Source organism: Mesoplodon densirostris, chromosome 2 (genome assembly GCF_025265405.1).
Source record: "Mesoplodon densirostris isolate mMesDen1 chromosome 2, mMesDen1 primary haplotype, whole genome shotgun sequence".
Taxonomy (NCBI): Eukaryota; Metazoa; Chordata; class Mammalia; order Artiodactyla; family Ziphiidae; genus Mesoplodon; species Mesoplodon densirostris.
Genome location: NC_082662.1, coordinates 44,216,893 through 44,232,356, shown reverse-complemented (window position 1 = coordinate 44,232,356; position 15,464 = coordinate 44,216,893). Strand labels below are relative to the sequence as shown.

The window sequence follows — 15,464 nt, the reverse complement described above, 5'->3', positions numbered from 1 at the left end:
GGGCTTGTAGTGTGTGGAAACCATTCCTCCTTCACGGCTCCCTCCCACTGGTGCAGGTCCCGTCCCTATCCTTTTGTCTCTGTTTATTCTTTTTTTCTTTTGCCCTACCCAGGTATGTGGGGAGTTTCTTGCCTTTTGGGGGGTCTGAGGTCTTCTGTCAGCGTTCAGTAGGTGTTCTGTAGGAGTTGTTCCACGTGTAGATGAATTTCTGATGTATCTGTGGGGAGGAAGGTGATCTCCGCGTCTTACTCTTCCGCCATCTTCCTCCGGAGTCCTAATTAACTCTTGATTGCCCACAGGAAGGAATGGTAAGTGTCATGAGAATTCATTAAAGCTGCAAAAATTTAAAGGAAAGGGAGATTGCCTCCATTTAGGGCAAATCATGAATGTTTTCAGAGCAGAAGGTGGCCTTTGTGGTTTACCTTGAAAGAATGGGCTACATAAGTAGATATGGAGAGTAGTAAAGAAAGCGAAGCGAGTAACATGAGCAAGGAATGGAGGTGTAGGACATATAGGGCATGTTCAAAGAAAAACAGACATTTTGATAAAGCTTATTTATAGATAGAGGAATAAGTTAAGGCTGAAATGGTAGATTGCCATCTCACTGTAGGTTTCTATTGCCTTTGTTGGTTTCATCTTTCAGTTCCAGTTCCTAGCTCGTTTCCTGTAAAGTGGTAGAGTAAAGGACTATAATAGCCTGGAAGGGGGCTAAGGTTTGTTGTTGTTTATCACCATAGTAATAGATACCATTTATTGAGCACTTTCTTAGTTCCGGCACTCCATGTGCTAACCATTTTCCTGTACTTGGTCTCGTTTAATTCTCACAGCAACTACCTGAGAAAACTGGTATTATGTTTATTGTACAGATAAGGAAAATCAAGAAATGGAGAGATGAAGCCAGTTCACAAGGTTAAAGAAGTAGTAACAGATTGACTCACATTCAGATGTTGTCTCTGGTTTTCCACCAGCCTCTTTGGTCATTCCTTCTGTCTCCTTTGCTGATTCTTCCTCTTTTCCCCAAATTCTTTATGTTGTGTTGCTCCAGGTGTCAGGCTGTGGACTTCTTTTCTTCTCTGTCTCTACTCCTTGGGGATCTCATCTGGTTTCATGGTTTTAGATACTCTCTATATGCTGATTTTTAACTCTAGCCACATTTTTCCCCTGAACTCTAGACTCATATATCCAACTACCTATCCGTATCTCCACTCAAATAGCTCACAGATATATCTAACACAACATGTCTAACACCAGACACCTAATCTTCCTCCCCAAACCTGCTTCTCTTGAACCTTTCCCTGTCTTAATTAATGGTAATTTCATCTTTAACACTGCTAAGACCTAAAACCTTAGAATCATCCTTGGTTCTTTTTTTTCCTCTTACTCTGTCTCTAATGTATCAGGAAGTCTTCTTGACTTCCTGTCAGGTTCTACCTTTAAATAATGTACAATAAAAACCTTACAATGGCCTAATCCTTTCTAATAATATCTCATCATTATTCCCTTTACTCGCTCTGCTCCAGCCACACTGACCTTCTTACTGTTGCTCAAAAAACAGGCTCGTGAACCTTAGGCCATTTGCTCTTAGCTGTTCCCCATTCCTAGGATGATTTTTCTTCATATAATCACATGATGATCTCCATAACCTCTAACAAATCTTTGCCAAAATGTCACCTTCTCATCTAGCCCAGCACTCCCACCGTATTGTTCCCTACTCTTTCTTATTTTATTTTGGCTTATTACTTTCCAGCGTACTATATAAATTACTTTGTTTTTCTCTTATCTGTCTCCTCCTCCTCCTCCCACTAGATTTTGAGGTCCAGAGGAACTTAACTCTTTTTATTCACTGATGTAGCCCAAGAACTTTAAACCATACCTGGGTACATAGTATTACTTAATGAATGGGTGAATCAATTACTGTCCTCACAGAGCGCATAAAAGGAGCTCAGTGGATGAGAAACTTTGTAGGGGGAGGGGACACCTTGTTTATTTTTTCTGATAAGTGGGTTTTTTAATGTGGTAAAATATACATGACATAAAATTTACCATTTTAACCATTTTTAAGTATACAGTTAGTGGTATTAAGTACCTTCACATTGTTGTGCAACCATTACATTCATCTATCGCCAGAACTTTTTTCATCTTCTAAAACTGAAACTCTACCAGTTAAACAAGAACTCCCCACCATTTGCTTACTGTGTTTATGAATTTGACTACTCTAGGTACCTCATATAAGTGGAATCATATAGTATTTGTCTTTTTGTGTATTGGGCTTATTTCACTTGGCATAATTTCCTCAAGGTTCATCCATGTTGTAGCATGTACCAGAATTTCCTTTGTTTTTAAGACTGAATAATATTCTATTGTATGAATATACCATGTTTTGTTTGTCTATTCATCCATCAATAGACACTTGGGTTGCTTCCACATTTTGACTATTGTGAATAATGCTCCTATTCATATGAGTGTATAAATACCTATTCAAGTCCCTGGTTTTAGTTCTTTTGGGTATATACCAAGAATTGCTAGATCATATGGTAATTCTATTTTTAATTTTTTGAGAAGCCACTGTACTGTTTTCCATGCCTTACTATTTTACATTCCCATCAGTAGTGCACAAGGGTTCCAAGTTCTTTACATCCTTGCCAACACTAACTACTTTCTGGTTTTTTGATAATAGCTGTTTTAATGGGTGTGAAGCAGCAGCTCATTAATTTGATTTGCATTTCCCTAATGATCAGTGATTTTAATCTTTTTGTGTGCATATTGGCCATTTGTATATCTTTGAAGAAATGTCTGTTCAGGTACTTGGCACATTTTTAAAAATCAGTTGTTTGCTTTTTTGTTGTTGCATTGTAGGAGTTCTTTATATACTCTGGGTATTAAGTCCTTAGGAGACATATGATTTGCAAATATTTTCTCCCATATCATAGGTTGACTTTTCATTCTGTTGATACTGTCTGTTGATGCACAAAACTTTTTAATTTTGATGTAGTCCAGTTTATCTACTTTTTCTTTTGTTGCCTATGCTTTTAGTGTCCTATCCAAGAACGTATTGCTAAATCCAATGCTGTGAAACTTTCACTTAAGCTTTCTTCTAAGAGTTTTTAGTTTTAGGTCTTACATTTAGGTCTCTGATCCATTTTGAGTTAGTTTTACTTCATTCTTTTTCATGTGGATATCTAGTGTTCCCAACACCACTTGTCCTTTCCCCACTGAGTGGTCTTGACATATTTGTAGAAAATCATTTGACTATACATACAGGGGTTTATTTCTGGGCTCTCTGCTCTGTTCCATTGACCTAAATGTCTTAAGGCTAGTACTGTTTTGATTATGATAGCTTTGTAATAAGTTTTGAAATCAGAAAGTTTGAGACCTGTAACTTTGTTATTCTTATTCAAGAATGTTTTTGCTATTCAGGGTCCCCTGAGATTCTATATGAATTTGAGGATGAATTTTCTGTTTCTGCAAACAGAAGTCATAGGGATTTTCACAGTGATTACATTGAATTCTGTGGATTGCTTTGGATGGTATTAATGTCTTAACAATATGAAGTCTTCCAATCCATGAATGTGGGCCATTTTTCCATTTATCTGTATCTACATTCTTTCAGAATGTTTTATAGTTGTCAGTATACAAGTTCCTCCTTGGCTAATTCCTAAGTATTTTATTCTTTTTGATGCTATTGTAAATGACATTGTTTTCTTATTTTCCTTTACAGATTGTTCAGATTATCAGTGTATGGAAATGCTATTGATTTTTTGTGCATTGATTTTGTATCCTGCTACCTTGCTCAAGTCATTTATTCTAAACAGGTTTTTTGTTTGTTTGTTTGTAGAATCTTTAGGGTTTTCTGCATGTAAGATCATGTCATCTGCAAACAGAGATAATTTTACTTCTTCCTTTCCAGTTTGGATGCCCTTTTTTTCCCCCTTGCCTAATTGCTCTGGCTAGGATTTCTATGTTGAAAAGAAGTGGTGAAGGTGAGCATCCTTGTCTTGTTAAAAATTTTAGAGAAAAAGCTTTCAGTCTCTCACCATTGGTATGATGTTCAGTGTTGGCTTTTCGTATATGGTCTTTATTATGTTGAAGTAGTTTTCTTCTTTTCCTAGTTTGCTCAATGTTTTATCGTGAAAGGATTTTGAATTTTGTCAAATGCTTTTTCTGCATCAATTGAGATGATCACGTGGGTTTTTTTCCCCTTCATTCTGTTAATGTGGTGTATTACATTAGTTGATTTTCCTATGTTGACCATCTTTACATACAAAATGAGAGCCTGTATCTTCCTCACTGGTGATCTGCTGACATTGTGATTTGAATGAGGATCTTAGAACTAAAACTCTTTAGAATTGAATGGGCTTCGTGTTAGTGGTGTCTGGGGCTGAGTTATACAGACTTTCCACAGACTCAGAAATATGAGAGGTCTGAACGTTCTTTCTCTTTCTTTTTTTTTTTCAAAGCTATTATACAAGGTCATCCAAACTTCGTTTTTCTCATTTAATCTTTAAAATGGTTATATGAGACAGGTGCTATTCTTTCTCACTTTAATAATGAGGAAAATGAGACTCTGACCAAGCAGTTTGCCCACGATCACAATAACTGTAGCAATGCTCAGTTTCTAATCCATGTCTTATTTCAGAGCTCATGCTGTTAATCACTTTGTTACCATGACTCTGCCTTATATCTTCTCATCCAGTTCTGACAATACAAAAATTGGCATAGGGTGATGCCACAGATTTTTTTCTCTCTCACACTTACATTACTGCCTTTGTTAGAGCAGAAGGAACCTTAGACATGCTATGGACCAGAGTTTTCACATTATTTTCCACGAAACCAGCTTCCAGAGAGGTCTTCAGGGAATTGGTAGAATCTAGTTTCATTATTTTTTAAGTGTCTTTGAATTTTTAAAAACTGCAAGTTAATTAGGTATATGCATTCATATCTGTTACAAATCAGATTTTAACATATTGGAATGCACTGGTGCTTTAAAGAACTATCAAGTTAAGTGGGTTTTGTGCAAACCTCTGAATAAACATTTATTTAAACCACCCTGAGATTACGAGACTGTTGTTCAAAACTGTATATTATAGCTACTTTCTTGGATGAATTATGTTTTTCAAATAGAGCAACCAAAACCAAGTACAGAAATAAGTTTGATCCCTGACTTTAAACATTTGTGTTAATCAAAATTGTTTCATTGTTGCTGTGATAAATAAATGTTATAAATTTGAACTTAAAAATGAATTTAGAGGGCTTCCCTGGTGGCGCAGTTGTTACGAATCCACCTGCCAATGCAGGGGACACAGGTTCAAGCCCTGGTCCGGGAAGATCCCACATGCTGCAGAGCATCTAAGCCCGTGCGCCACAACTACTGAGCCTGCACTCTAGAGCCCACGAGCCACAACTACTGAAGCACAAGTGCCTAGAGCCCGTGCTCCACAACAAGAGAAGACACCGCATTGAGAAGCCCGCGCACCACAAGGAAGAGCAGCCCCTGCTCGCTGGAACTAGGCAAAACCCACGTGCAGCAACGAAGACCCAATGCAGCCAAAAATAAGTAAATAAAATAAATAAATTTTAAAAATGAATTTAGAGTTACCTCTCAAAATCCATCTTACTTGTTTTATATGTTGGAATTCCATTTAAGGTTTGAGAACTATTATCTAGTCTGATTTCTTGATATACAGAAGGGAAGCTGAGCCCCAGGACCACATATCAATTTACTTCTGAATCCGTGTCGATTGATTTTTCCACTATATTATTCCTGTCTCTTTACTTATTTACTATGTAAATGAAAAAATTAAGGTATCTTTGGAACCCAGAATTTGATGAAGGGTACTGAGAGTATGGGGGAAACAAACGAAAAATGTTAGGTAAATAGATGAAAGAATTTTAGTAGGAAACTTATAAAATGTCTATTAAAGGACTCTTTGGGATTGAGGGAGACAAATTCAGACTTCAACCTTATTGGGCTCTTATTCCAACAACAACAAAAAATAATTAGGAAAAAAATAGGTTTTTTGAAGCAAACACAGGCAGTGACTTTGGAGATTATCAAGCTTTTTGTTCTCAGGACCCCTTTTAAAAATAAATGAAGACCCTGAAAGAGCTTTTGCTTATATGGGTCTTATTTATCAGTCTTTACTATATTAGAAGTTAAAACTGAGAAATTAAAATATTTTAATTCATTTAAAAACAAAAACAATAAACCCATTACATATTAACATAAATAACATATTTTTCAAGAAAAATAACTCCAAACCAAAACTGTGAGAAGAGTAGCATTGTTTATACATTTTTGCAAAGCTCTTTGAATGCCTGGCTTGACAGAAGACAGCTGAATCCGCATATCTACTTATGCATTCAGTGTGCTGCACTATGTGTTTTGCTTGAAGCATGTGAAATGAAGAAGATCTACTCACACAGATATGTAGCTGGAAAAGGGACGAGTATTTTAATAACCTTTTCAGATAATTGTGGATATTCTTCTTTGATACTTTACCAAAATTCAACAAATGTTAAGTTCAAAGTTAGTTACAATATGGAATATGAAACTGTTACCAGTGAACTTTTCATACTGTTAAACTCCATTAGTCTTTCTTCCACATTGAATGAACTTTTTATCCATATATGATTTTGTAACATGCATTGATCATTTGGAATTGGTTCACTGAGTTATGCATGTCTTCCAAATGTTGACACATTTCATTATAAATAGTTTTTTAAATCATCTTTATTGATATCACCATCCATCTCATGAGCGTCTTTTAAGTATTGGTATAATGTTAAGCTTACAAGGCAGATAAAACTTTCCAAGGTTCCAGTTTTTACTTGAAAGCTTGAATTTTCATCATCCGCAACAAATGCTTTCAGTTGTTTTCCTTAAAGTGATAGATTCACTTTATTTAGGAAGAAGTGTTGCCCAATACCTAAATGTGAATAACCATTGTTATCTGTCACTTCTTGCAAGTAAAAATGGTGTTCCATGAAAAAAGCAGCTGGTTCACCTTGTTTCTCAGACCATCATGTAAGTGCTTTTCCTCCTGATAACTGATTATACTTTGGTACTCAGCAGAAGTGCTTTGTGTGTATTTCTAATTTTGTCTTCCATAGTTTTTAAAATAACCTAATGGTCACAATTTATTTTAAATTAATAGTTTTTATTGATTCATCAAGGACAGACGTTCATAAGTGCAACTGGCCTTTTTTTCCCCCTGTGAGTTTGTGAGGGTGAACAGTACAGTTGCTACCAACCAGTACAGTTTGGTGCTGCTGCCTTGATTCCCACTAAAGCACCCACCACTTTTTTTTTTAACCCACCACTGGTTTTGCAACACTGTTGCACATAATACAGTGAGAAAGATAAATAACATCTTCATATTCTGAAAGTAGTTTTGATCTTACAGACCTCCCTTAAGGGGTCTTGGGGGACTTTTGGAGTGTGTGGACCACACTTTGAGAACTGCTGATCTAATATGTTCTAAAACATTTTCCTGTTGCCCTATATTGCACTGGCCTCTGTTCCCTCAGGCCAGTTTGCTCCCAGGAGATATCTGGGACAGATGTCTCCTTTTATTCAGAACAAGAGCAAGAGAAATAATCTCAATGTTCTGGAGAAAAAACTGAAGAGCAAGGCTATCTTTTTAGTCCCGTATTTAGGCTGGTGCTTCTGCTCTTCTCTTAATACACACTTCCTGTGGTGGTGGTGTCCGGTTCTGTGCCTTCAACTACATCCTGTTTCCTGATGACTCCTAGATTTTGTCTTCTATGCCTGAACTCTCTCCTGAACTTCCAGTACTTTGAAGTTGCCTGCTGGATATTTCTCCTTAGGTATCAAGCTCAACAATGCTTAAAGTTAATAGTCATCTTTTCCAATTAGTTTCTCCTTCAAAGTATAGTATAAACAATAACAAAGAGCCAAGCTTTACCTCCTTCTACATTCTACTTTATGTACTAATGACACTATTATTGGCCCTCAGCCAATCATCCTAGACTTTTTCTCTATCATTCCTCATCTCCGATAAATTGCCAAGTCTTGTTCTTTTACCCTCATTTGGACCCTGATTGTCTGTTCCTCATTATACTCAGCTTTGTTTGGGTCCTCATCATGTTTTACCTGGACTATGATATCAAGTCGCCTCCAGTCTCTTTACCTGCTGATCTTGCATGACTGCCAGAATTGTCTTTGTTAACATTTGATCATATTACTAACCACAAATCTAATCACTAGCCCTGTGCTCCAAATATATGTGTGTGGATATATATATAATTTTTTATTATTTATATTTATATGCTATTTATATTGTAAACATTTATATATAATATATTATTATATATTTTTAAATATATTGTCTGTTATATTTATATTATTTACATTATATGTGTGTATATATATATCTATATATACATATATATTTGATGGTATTTTACTTAATGTGTCACAGATATATGTCTGAAAGTAAAGTTGTCCACCTTATGAAATGTAAAACAATACTAAACATCTGGATATCCCATCTCTGCTAATAGCGCTACCGTCTACTCAGTTGCCCAAGCAGAGACCTGCGAGTCATCCCAGGTCGCATCCCTAATCTCCCATCCCAGAACTTTCTACACTAGCAAAGGCTTACAGATTGCTGAAAAAATGAATAAATGATTTGTCTCAAATCTGCTATATTGTCATAAGATTTTGAATTCAATGGGAACATAAACAGTCTAGAGAGGAGTTGTCATCAATAGGACATGGGTGCTTGAGTCCAGCTGCCTGAACTTACTCAGTTAACATTGCTAGTTCCTTAGGTTTTCTAAGTCTCAGTTTGCTAAACTATAAAGTGAGGTTAATAATTACACCTCAGGCTTTGCTGGGTAGATTAAATGAGATAATGTATGTTAAAGTATTTATTGTGATTCCTGTCGTAGTAAATGGTAGTTGTTGTTATTGCTGCTACTGCTTTTTAGTTTAATAGTTTCCAAACGCAGACTAGTTACTTGTAATATACTCTTCATTAGTTCCAAATGAAACAGAGACAAGGGAGAGGGAGAGAGTGAGTGTGTGTGTGTGTGTGTGTGTGTGTTTGTGTGTTTGTGTTGCCAGCTCTTTTCCTGGAAAGGATTCTTTTAGTCTACAATTGTTTTCTCTTCTCTTTAGTTTTTAAAGTTCTTTTTGTTGACAAATGAAAGTTGGACCTTTTTTTTTTTTAGTTTTCATGGTTAAGTTGGTAAATATGTGTTTTCCCCAAACTTATATATAGGCTCTTAAAATATTTATTTAGTTTACTTGTTCATAAGCTCTCAACATCTGAAAACCATGGAGACTCAGAGAGGTGGCATTACATACCCAAGGTCACAAGCACAGGACATTTACCTTCCTTACTCACACCTCTATACCCCTGTCCTTTTTCACTGGGAAATTTAATCAGCAAAAAGATTAATCCCACAGAACAGGAGAATTGTAAGCTTTCAAAATAAATTAGAAACATAAGGGTAAATTTTTGTTATTAAAAATTAATCACTCTACACCTACCTCTAAAATATTTTAGTTATGATAGTAATAGAAGGACGTTAAAGTTTTTTTTTGTTTTTTTGTTTTTTTGTGTTTTTTTTGCGGTACACGGGCCTCTCACTGTTGTGGCCTCTCCTGTTGTGGAGCACAGGCTCCGGATGCACAGGCTCAGTGGCCATTTCTCATGGGCCCAGCCGCTCCGCGGCATGTGGGATCTTCCCAGACCAGGGCACGAACCTGTGTCCCCTGCGTTGGCAGGTGGATTCTCAACCACTGTGCCACCAGGGAAGCCCCCAGGACATTAAATGTTTTTAATATTTTGTCTCAATTATTTTAGCATTTCCTCCTGGTGGTAGACACCTTGCAGACTAATAAAGAAAACTAAAGAAAGCAAATTCAGGTCACTCAGTTTCTACATATATTTTATTTTGACTTGTAAATGTTCTTTTTACGCTTCATTATAAATGAGATTAGTTGTGGTACCAGAAAAATTTTTGCATGGAATATTTTACTAACTCCTAACTGAGAAAATGCAGAATCTTTCCAATTCATTTTTTTAAAATAATCTTCTGTTATTTGCTACCAGCTACCTGTACAAATGAAAATTGCATTGATGGTGACTATCAAGAATTTGAAGAATTCTTTTTTTTAGTTTTTAAAAAGTTTTTGGCTGCACTGTGTGGCATGCTGCACTTAGTTCCCTGACCAGGGATCGAACCCACACCCCCTGCAGTGGAAGCGAGGAGTCTAAACCTCTGGACCACCAGGGAAGTCCCTCCAATTCTTAATAAAACCTTTATAACATTCTGAGGATATAGAAGGGAACTCATGGTGTCACCAGAGCATCTTTGACACCAGCATTAGTAAAATGCCAAGTAGGTCTTCATTTTTACAGGCAATGACTCAGGCTAAGCATGCAGATGTTCATATATTTTACAATTCTTAGCCTCTGCTTTCTTTCATGTTTCTTATCTAATTTTCTCCATTTCCACAAACCACAGGTCATGAATGTTTCTTCAAGGCCACTTAATTTTTGAATGGAAAAATGTGTGTGCATGAGCAGGTGTATATTTGGGTGTAGTGAGTGTATATCTCTGTCTCCTTCCCCCTCCTTTCTGTCCACAAGTAAGAGTGTGAAAGCTTTTTTGTAAAGTCTTTTTTGCCCCTTCCACATAAATCTAGGTGTTATTTCTCCTTTACTCTCTTTGAACTTTAACACTTACTGTGGTAGCAGTTGTGTACATGTATATCACTCAGTTAAATCATGAGTTCCTTGAAGGTAGATGTTGTGTCTTGTTTCCCCATAAATCCCTAGTACCTAGGCTTGAACATAAAAGATGCTTACTAAATGTGAATGGATTAGTGGGTCAGTGAGTGAGTGAACTAATTGAAGACCAGCTTGAGAAAGTAGATCCTTTACTAATGACTGATTCACAAGTATCTCTTGAAGGTTTTTTGTGATCTTGAGCTTAATTATTTTATGGATTGTGAATGGGTCATGGAGAAAATAAAGCTTTCTTCTTCCTCCCAGGATTCTCTGGTAGACAGCTGTTCTTTGGGATTATTTGTGAGCCTTAAGGTTTCCCTTATTCCTTGTTGGTCAGCTGGTTGTATTAAGAAATGTTATGGTATCTGTTTGGAATATCCTTAGTAACTAGATTGTTTCTGTCCTTTTTATCCTTTAATATTTTCAACAAATATGAGTGTTCTTGACCTTGAGGATACAGTAGTGAACAAAACAAAGTTCCTATCTTTTTTAGAGCTTATGTAAACAAATATATAACATGTCAGGTATGATGATCGCTATGAATTAAATGAGGGTAAAGGGGTAAAAAGTGATATGCCTAAAATGTAACTTTATCATTCACACCTCACAAAAAATCATGTCAGCATAGTATGATCTCAAATATGTAAGGAAAAAAATACCTGGGAAAAAAGCTGGTAAAGAAGTATGATAAAATATTGGTACGGGTTCTATCTTTCCTTCTCTCTCTTTCTTTCTTTCCTTTCTTTTAAATTGAAGTGTCATTGACAAGCATTATGTTAATTTCAGGTGTACAACATAATGATTCAACATTTGTGTGCATTGCAAAATGATCACTTCAATAAGTCTATTTACCATCTATCACCATGCAGAGTTACAAATTTTTTTCCTTGTGATGAGAACTTTTAAGATTTACTTTCTTAGCAACTTTCAACTTTGCAATACAATATTACTAACTTTAGACCCCATGTTGTAAATTACATACCCATGACTTATTTATTTTATGACTGGCAGTTTGTACCTCTTGACCCTTTCATCCACGTTGCCCATTCCTCAACCCCTCTCCTCAGGATTATTTCTGCTAATCAGATTATAGATGATACTTTTAAATTATGCTTTTATGTATTTCTCCAAAGTGATCATTACCTTTATTCTTGGGGAGAAGAGGGTGCTAATCAGAATACCTTTGCATTCAAAGTCTGATTCTGCTGACCCATGGCTCCTGTGTGCCTCAAGAAAAAGAAAGCCACCTACTGAGTTCCTCTCCCAGTATTTCTGGAACTCCTCAGCAGGCGTCTCACACATAATGTGAACAAGTACATCCTCAGTGAGTCCTTCCAGTTTCTAGACAGGTCTCTGCTTCATATCAACCATGATCAATATCTGAGAAAGTACTTTCCAAAGTCTTATTTTCCCAATTTAGGCAAAAGTGCTTTGTCATTCATCTAGAATACATTCCCCAGTGTTTGGACCAATGATGAATAGGTCATTTCTTATGAAGAAGGACGTATAGAAAAACTCTAAGGAGACCTTCAAGATGGCGAAGGAGTAAGACATGGAGATCACCCTCCTCCCCACAAATACATCAGAAATACATCTACAGGTGGAACAACTCCTACAGATCACCTACTGAACACTGGCAGAAGCCCACAGACTTCTCAGAAGCTGTGGGGCTGACAGGGTCTTCGTGCTCCGGCCGGGTGTCAGACCTGTGCTTCTAGGTGGGAGAGCCAAGTTCAGGACATTGGTCCACCAGAGACCTCCCAGCTCCAAGTATTATCAAACAACAAAAGCTCTCCCAGAGATCTCCATCTCAATGCTAAGACCCAGCTCCACTCAACGACCAGCAAGCTACAGTGCTGGACACCCTATGCCAAACAATTAGCAAGACAGGAACGCAACCACACCCATTAGCCTAAAATCACAGTAAGGTCACAGACACCCAAAAACACACACTGGACGTGGTCCTGCCCTCCAGAAGGACAAGATCCAGCCTTATCCAACAGAACACAGGCACCAGTCCCCTCCACCAGGAAGCCTACACAACCCACTGAACCAACCTTAGCCACTGAGGGCAGACACCAAAAAAAATGGGAACTACGAACCTGCAGCCTGTGAAAAGGAGACCACAAACACAGTAAGTTAAGCAAAATGAGAAGACAGAAAACACACAGCAGATGAAGGAGCAAGGTAAAAACCCACCAGACCAAACAAATGAAGAGCAAATAGGCAGTCTACCTGAAAAAGAATTCAGAGTAATGATAGTAAAGATGATCCAAAATTGTGGAAATAGAATGGAGAAAATACAAGAAACGTTTAACAAGGACCTAGAAGAACTAAAGAGCAAACAAGCAATGATGAACCACACAATAAATGAAATTAAAAATTCTCTTGAAGGAATCAATAGCAGAATAACTGAGGCAGAAGAACGGATAAATGACCTGGAAGATAAAATAGTGGAAGTAACTACCGCAGAGCAGAATAAAGAAAAAAGAATGAAAAGAATTGAGGACAGTCTCAGAGACCTCTGGGACAACATTAAACGCACCAACATTTGAATTATAGGGGTCCCAGAAGAAGAAGAGAAAAACAAAGGGACTGAAAAAATATTGGAAGGCATTATAGTTGAAAACTACCCTAATATGGGAAAGGCAGTAGTCAGTCAAGTCCAGGAAATGCAGAGTCCCACACAGGATAAATCCAAGGAGAAACACGCCAAGACACATATTAATCAAACTATCAAAAATTAAAAGAAAAAATATTAAAAGCAGCAAGGGAAAAGCAACAAATAACATACAAGGGAATCCCCATAAGGTTAACAGCTGATCTTTCAGCAGAAACTCTGCAAGCCAGAAGGGAGTGGCTGGACATATTTAAAGTGATGAAAGGGAAAAACCTACCACCAGATTACTATACCCAGCAAGGATCTCACTCAGATTCGACTGAGAAATTAAAACCTTTACAGACAAGCAAAAGCTAAGAGAATTCAGAACCACTAAACCAAATGCTGAAGGAACTTCTCTAGGCAGGAAACAAAAGAGAAGGAAAAGACCTACAATAACAAACCCAATGGTAATAGGAACATATATATTGATAACTACCTTAAATGTAAATGGATTAAATGCTCCAACCAAAAGACATAGACTGGCTGAATGGATACAAAAACGAGACCCATATATATGCTGTCTACAAGAGACCCACTTCAGACCTAGGGACACATACAGACTGAAAGTGAGGGAATGGGAAAAGATATTCCATGCAAATGGAAATCAGAAGAAAGCTGGAGTAGCAATTCTCATATCAGACAAAATAGACTTTAAAAGAAAGACTAGTACAAGAGACAAAGGACACTACATAATGATCAAGGGATCAATCCATGAAGAAGATATAACAATTGTAAATATTTATGCACCCCACATAGGAGCACCACAATACATAAGGCAAATGCTAACAGCCATAAAAGGGGAAATCGACAGTAACACACTCATAGTAGGGGACTTTAACACCCCACTTTCACCAATGGACAGATCATCCAAAATGAAATTAAATAAGGAAACACAAGCTTTAAATGACACATTAGACAAGATGGACTTAATATTTGTAGGACATTCCATCCAAAAACAACAGAATACACTTCCTTCTCAAGTGCTCATGGAACATTCTCCGGGATAGACCATATCGTCAGTCACAAATCAAGCCTAGTAAATTTAAGAAAATTGAAATTGTATCAAGTATATTTTCCAACAACAACGCTGTGAGACTAGTTATCAATTACAGGAAAAAATCTGTAAAAATACAAGCACATGGAGGCTAAACAATATGCTACTAAATAACCAAGAGATCACTGAAGAAATCAAAGAGGAACTCAAAAAATACCTAAAAATAAATGACAATGAAAAGACGATGACCCAAAATCTATGGGATGTAGCAAAAGCAGTTCTAAGAGGGAAGTTTATAGCAGTACAGTTGTACCTCAAGAAAAAAAGAAGCATCTCAATTAAACAACCTAACCTTACACCTAAAGCAATTAGAGAAAGAACACAAAAATCCGAGAGTTAGCAGAAGGAAAGAAATCATAAAGATCAGAGCAGAAATAAATGAAAAAGAAATGAAGGGAACGATAGCAAAGATCAATAAAACTAAAAGTTGGTTCTTTGAGAAGATAAATAAAATTGATAAACCATTAGCCAGATTCATCAAGAAAAAGGAGAAGACTCAAATCAATAGAATTACAAACGAAAAGGAGAAGTAAAAACTGACATTGAAGAAATACGAAGGATCATGAGAGATTACTACAAACAACTCTATGCCAATAAAATGGACAACCTGGAAGAAATGGACAAATTCTTAGAAATGCACAACCTTCCAAGACTGAACCAGGAAGAAATAGAAAATATAAACAGACCAATCACAAGCACTGAAATTGAGACTGTGATTAAAAATCCTCCCACAAACAAAAGCCCAGGACCAGATGCCTTCACAGGCGAATTCACTCACACATTTAGAGAAGAGCTAACACCTATCCTTCTCAAACTCCTCCAAGATATAGCAGATAGGAACACTCTAAATGCATTCTACAGGGCCACCATCACCATGATACCAAAACCAGACAAAGATGTCTCAAAGAAAGAAAACTACAGGCCAATATCACTGATGAACATAGATGCAAAAATCCTCAACAAAATACTAGCAAACAGAATCCAA

At 36.8% G+C, this 15,464-nt stretch overlaps 1 protein-coding gene across 2 annotated transcripts in view; it reads left to right on the top strand.

Moving 5' to 3' along the window:
• EPS15 (epidermal growth factor receptor pathway substrate 15) overlaps positions 1 to 15,464 on the top strand; it is a 177,464-nt gene that overhangs the window by 149,549 nt on the left and 12,451 nt on the right. Inside the window, exon 22 of one of the 2 annotated variants that reach the window (XM_060089780.1) lies at positions 5,295 to 5,534. The exons of the other annotated variant lie outside the window; for it this stretch is intronic. Coding sequence (XP_059945763.1) covers positions 5,295 to 5,350 — 56 coding nt within the window. The 3' untranslated portion in view covers positions 5,351 to 5,534. Of the gene's footprint in view, positions 1 to 5,294; positions 5,535 to 15,464 lie in introns of those variants that run through there. 2 annotated transcript variants of the gene reach the window in all.